At 32.6% G+C, this 6,374-nt stretch overlaps 1 protein-coding gene across 1 annotated transcript in view; it reads right to left on the minus strand.

Annotated features, from left to right (window-relative positions):
* The window catches only part of LOC111614019 (unconventional myosin-Vb-like), a 93,678-nt gene that overhangs the window by 30,361 nt on the left and 56,943 nt on the right, over positions 1-6,374 (minus strand). Inside the window, exon 15 of the mRNA XM_023355397.1 lies at positions 37-142. Coding sequence (XP_023211165.1) covers positions 37-142 — 106 coding nt within the window. The remainder of the gene's footprint in view (positions 1-36; positions 143-6,374) is intronic.

A 6,374-nucleotide genomic window follows, 5' to 3' on the forward strand; every position in this document is an offset into this window, starting at 1 on the left:
TTATATTTTATATAATATAAATATATAAATAAAAACCTAATAATTCTCTTGTTTGATTTGAATTATCATTTGATGTCAGAAATCTTCTTAAATTATTTAAGTCTTCCTTCATTTTGGCATTTTCTATTTCCAATTCTTGCAACTGAAATATAATTTTCAAAAATAAAAAATTCTGTATTACATAAATGGTAAAATACACACACATATATTTTGTATTACAGGGTTTTAATAAATTTAAAATTATATATACTATGAAATATAAACTTATATATTTAAATTTATTTATTTACTTTACAAATTACGCATTTAATTATCTGCCAATGTTTCTGGTATATGAAATTATTTAATGAAAATTAGTGGAAATGATAAAATTATATTTAGTATTATATTGCTAACAATTTATCTACGAATATACTAATTTAATATGAGTAATTTTCATTTGCTAATTTAAAAATTATATAGTAGTATTTTTTTTACTTTTAAATTGAAAATATTAAAATATTCAGAATATCAAACATTTGTTTACAGAAATTGGTAAAAAAGACAAAACAGCATGAGAAAAACTAATAAAATCATAAAGCTAAGATGCAAATAGAAATTTATGACGGGGGGAAAAAATCAGACTATTTTAAAAATAAATTTTTTTAAGTGATAATAATAATAATAATCTTCCAAAACACTATGCAGCACTGGAGAACATCACTGCATCTCAGGGTTAGTAACACTTTCATACAAACAAACCAAATATTCATTAGGCGAGGAATTTTTCAAGGAGATTCCTTGAGTCCTCTCTGGTTCTGCCTAGCCCTGAACCCATTATCCAACATGTTAAACAACAAGCAATATGGCTACAATATCAGACATGAAAAAACAACACAGTTTACGCTGTCACATCTCATGTACATGGACGACATAAAACTTTATGCATCCACACAAAAACAACTTCATCAACTCCTACAAATCACACACTCATACATTAAGGACATACAAATGGAGTTTGGCTTAGACAAATGCAAAACACTTCACATAAAAAAAGGAATCCCGAAGAAACAAGATTTTGCACTTGGAAATGGAGATGTTATTGAATCCATAAAAGAGGGAGAGTTCTACAAGTATTTAGGATTCCAACAGGCCAAACTAACAGAACATACACAAATAAAGCAAAGATTAATTAAAGAATACCAAATTAGGTTAAATGGTATTCTCAAAACACAGTTAAATGCAAAACACACAGTTAAAGCAATAAACACATGTCATCCCAGTACTCACATATTCTTTTGGAGTTATACATTGGACTCACACAGATCTTGAGCAACTCCAAAGGAAAACACGAACAACGCTTACTAAGCATAAACAACATCATCCTAAATCCGCTACAGAAAGATTAACCCTTCCACGTAAAGGTGGTGGATGTGGCCTGATTGACATAGTTAACCTTCACTACAAACAAATACAGTCACTGCAAGAGTTTTTCTACAGGAAACAAGAAACATCACAATTACATAAAGCAGTAACTCTAGCAGACTCAAATAACACACCACTAAACTTACACTCACAACATACAGACATGACACAACACACAAAAAGTATAGACACCATCAAGCAATCGTGGGCTCGAAAGGCACTCCATGGCAGGCATTTTTATGACCTGGCCCAGGTCATAAAAAACATATGACCTGACAAAACTGCGTCAAACAGCTGGTTAGATCGGGGATGCCTCTTTGGGGAGACAGAAGGATTCATGATTGCCATACAGGATCAGTCATAAATACTAAAAACTACAGAAAACACATTCTCAAAGATATAACACTCACAAATGACACATGCAGAAAATGTCACATCATGCCAGAAACTATACAACACATCACTTCTGGATGCAAGCTCTTGGCACAGACAGATTATTTACACAGACATAATCAAGTAGTAAATATAATACACCAAGAGCTTGCAAACAAACACAAATTGGTAGGCATTCACAAACCATACTACAAGTATATTCCACAGACAGTATTGGAAAACAACATGCACAAAATGTACTACGACAGAGCCATAATCACAGATAAAACAATTTACCACAACAGACCAGACATCACACTCATTGACAAACACAATAAAATCACATACATTATAGACATAGCCATTCCAAACACTCACAATGTACAAAACACATGCACTGAAAAAATTAGCAAGTACACAGAACTCGCCCAGGAAATAAGGCATCTGTGGAGGATGGATAGGGTGCTTATTGTACCTGTTGTTCTCTCCTGTACAGGTGTGATACCACACACACTACACAAAAGCCTGGGAACATTACAATTGAATAGAAATACATACATCACACTACAGAAGGCCACTATATTGAATACATGCCACATTGTTAGGAAATTCCTGAATACAGACACACACACTGACACACTTATTTAATTTTAGTTTTGTTTTGGTTGCTATGCCTTGACTTTGGTCTGGCATAGTACACAGCCACCGGTGTGAACCGAGTATAACTCACAAAACCCAACATAATAATAATAATATATATATACATTAAAGCATTCATTATAAGAAAAACGTTAGAAAACTAAAAGTGATTATTTAAACAGGGTTATTAATAAAAAATGGAAATGTTCAAAAGGCAATCTATAAAAACTGAAAGCAGCATAACTATTAATATAAATAGCAGTATTCTACAAAATACAATAAAAATAAAGTATAAGGATTGATCAAATAAAACCCATTTGTACTGTGTCATGTGGTCCAGCACAAGAAGAGGGAAATAATGTCATGATATGATAAGCACGATGACACGTGGCATGATAAGCATACACCAATGAATAAGCAGGAAAAAGTTCAGTCATCTTGCATGTTTTGCTTTTGGTGCAGAGTACTGAAAACATAACCAAAGTTATTCAGAATCTGTTCAAAGTGAAAACATGATGACACCACTTTGAGCCAAAAATAAGCAAACATTCAATGGAAACACTTTGGCTCACCAACACACAAAAAATTCAAGTCACAGGCTTATGCTTGTGTGAACCGCAAGGGAGGTCGGGTACCGTCGACTCTCCCTTTTCGGCTACAGGTCGTTAAACCTACTCACTTGTCAAGATGGCTAAATTTCGAATGCGGTCCCGAAGGGTCGGGATTCTTTTTGTTAGGTCACGTAGAGGAAGTGAGAGGGGTCGTCGACGAGGCATAGGTGATATGCGAGTAAATGACACCATTTAACAATGGAAACAACGATTTATTAGATTAACAAAAAAAAAAAAACGATTACAAAATCTAATGTCTGGAAAAATGAATTTAGTTCGCTAGCTCCTAACTTGTGAAGAGAGAGTTTAGATTTAATGCTCCATACCTCTAGTATATTTTAACGTAGATGTTAGGTTTATGCTCTTATTCTTCCGATTGACGCACAAAGTTAAAATCCTCCGAGACTTAATCCTTTTTGACCAGCCGTAGATGAGAGACTCCCCTGAAAAGGGGGAAAGAAGTTGCTTTTATAGCTTCGGGCTGGGGAATTAGTCATGTGATCCCCTATTGTGAGAGGTAGAGTTGGTCCTGCAGGTGTGGAGGTTAAAGTTGTTCCCAGGACCAAAACAAAATGACGAATTCGGACTTCAACAATAAACTTTTTGTCTTGCAGCAGAAGAATGTCATTGTTCGAGGGTTGAATGTTTATATTAACGATGAAAGTTATAAGTTTCTATCGATATTTGATTCTTTTTTCCAACAATGTTATTTTAACGAGGAAGCGACAAATTTATTTCACATACGTCGAAAATTTAGGGGAAAAATGAAAAATTTTGGCCTTACTCTGAGGTCGGATCTCACATTCGTAAGGTCATGAAGACTGCATTTTTTGACATTGCAGGGCCTTTGCTGGTGGACTTTAAAGACCTTCACATGAGCATCAATGCCAACTGCTACAATACAACATTGGACAAGCTGCATAAAGTCAAAGAATGAGCAACCAGACATGCTATCACATGATATGATTTTGTTGCATTACAATGCTCGACTGCATGTTGCGAACGCTGTGCAAATGGTTTAGCATGAAAATGTTGAGAAGTTCTGCACTATCCATCTTATGGCCCCGATTTATCATCATATGACTTTCATTTGTTCGAACTATTAAAAAACACTCTTAAGGGACAACACTTTATCTGATATGAAAGTCAAGGAAGAAGTCATCCAATGATTCAAGGACCAACCAACACCATTCTTCACAGATGTATCCATCATCTCCCCAAGCAGTGGGATGCATATCTAAATGCCTACAGTAACTTTTTTTTAACAAACAAAAGTGAAATCTGGCTTCCTCATATATTGCTTTGTTTAATTATACCATATCAATGAATATACTGTTTCATTTGTTTTAATAAATTTACTTGAATGGATTTCATTTGATCAATCCTTGTACAGTTACTAAATTACTGACTAGAAGGGTGGCAATACATACACTTCTAAAAAGTTTTAAAAAATTAATAAATCTAGGAAAAAATGCCAATATTATTTACAAAAAAATAAAAACTGACAATTAAAAAAATAAATGAAAATTTATTTTTGACTGGCTTTTATTTGTTTAGAAATTAACTTTTAATATAAAAAAAATTGTATTTTATTTTAACATTTAAAAATGCTTTTAATTTAAAGATTTTTTGTTCAGAAAAAAGTTGTTTTAAAGTGCCACATCATCTATTTGTAAGATGTATTTTTAGTCAGTATCCACAAGTTTCCAGAGAAGGTTCATGTATTTTCCATACTGTAGCACTACTGTCACACTGCCATTAAAATACTGTAAGAACTACTAAACTGCAGAACAATAGAATTGAGAATACAGTAGAACCCCCCTATAACACGGGTTCCTATAATTACGATTCCTATAAGACAGCGAAAAAATTGCGATGGTAAAAAAAACTCCTATAATTCTGTAAAACGTCATCAGGCAGCCGAACTACTTTCCGCCGTCCAGCACCACACTACAAAGAATTTAGGCAGGTAAATTGAGTTTACTATCGTCTGTACAGTATTATATATAAATCAGGTACTGTACATATAATTATATATTAATTATATATAAATTAGGTACTGTATATATAATTATATATNGTCGAATCTGGACCAATAGTGGATGGGCAGCTGATATACTTTCCGCCATCCAGTGCCATGCTACGGAGAGTTTAGGCGAGTAAGTTGAGTTTACCATCGTCTGTACAGTATGTAAATTAGATACCGTAAGTCTAATACAGCACTAATAGAGTCTAATTTTATACATTTCTTGTGAAAGAAACATTTCTTATTCAACGGCCATAAAAATTATTTATATTAATGATGTCTCCAAAGTCCAATGAAGTTTTCACAGAAAAATAACTTATCAGAAATCGCCCGCCATTTGGTGTGCTGCTCCGTGACGAAAACAAGCTTAAGCAATGGCGATGTCGAACGGTGCACACTCGGTAAGTAATCCTACAATTTTTTGTTTATAGCATAGTTTATACGGATTATTCCCAAAAAAATTATACATATTTTGGAAATGTTGAGTCGAATTAGTCTAGAATCACTTAATTTTATGGAAGAAAATCTTTCAAATAGCTGTAGTCCATAAACTTCACATGTGTTGGGCTGTGATTGGCAAGGACTAGTACAAAATTGATTTATAAAGTATCTACCATGTTATAGGGGAGTTGACTGTATAATTGATTTTGAAATGAATAGTACAAAATTCATTCATAATAACCACTTTGTTAGCAATTGTAAGTGCTTTTATATTTTAAATTATAAAAAGAGTATTTTCAATTGTTTTTACACAAGTTTAAATTTTTTCTAATATAAAGAGAAAAGTGTACTACATGCTTTGTGAGGAAACATCTTTTAAAACTAACAAAAATTTTAAGTAAAATTAAGAAAACCTAATTCCTATTTTTTTATTTTTTTGTTTCTAGAAAATAATTGGCAAAATTGGCTTCTGTAATTTTACTAATATTTCACTGTTATTATCTAACAGGAAATATTTATATCACTTTTTAAATCATAAAGTAGTCCAAAATATTCACAGAACATCATATTATTAAGTCTAATGCAAAACTTTTGCATAGTTTCTTCTACCAACCTGTATTTCTAATTTATTTTCATCAATTAGTACTATAAAATCATGGAATAATGACATGAGAGAATGTCACCTTTGGAATATCCAGTTACAGTAGAGCGTTGATTTTCCGAAAGTCAATCATCCGAAAGAATTTCAGTCGGCAAATTTAAATTTTCGCCAGTGCTGTGGCGCTTCAATCTTTGGCTATGTCTTGGGCTACTCAAATATTTTACGTTTTTGATACTAAATTAACATCTGAAGTATAATTTTTTATTGTTTTTATATTTTT

Source organism: Centruroides sculpturatus, unplaced genomic scaffold (genome assembly GCF_000671375.1).
Source record: "Centruroides sculpturatus isolate CEXI.00-Female unplaced genomic scaffold, Cexi_2.0 scaffold1811, whole genome shotgun sequence".
Classification (NCBI taxonomy): domain Eukaryota; kingdom Metazoa; phylum Arthropoda; class Arachnida; order Scorpiones; family Buthidae; genus Centruroides; species Centruroides sculpturatus.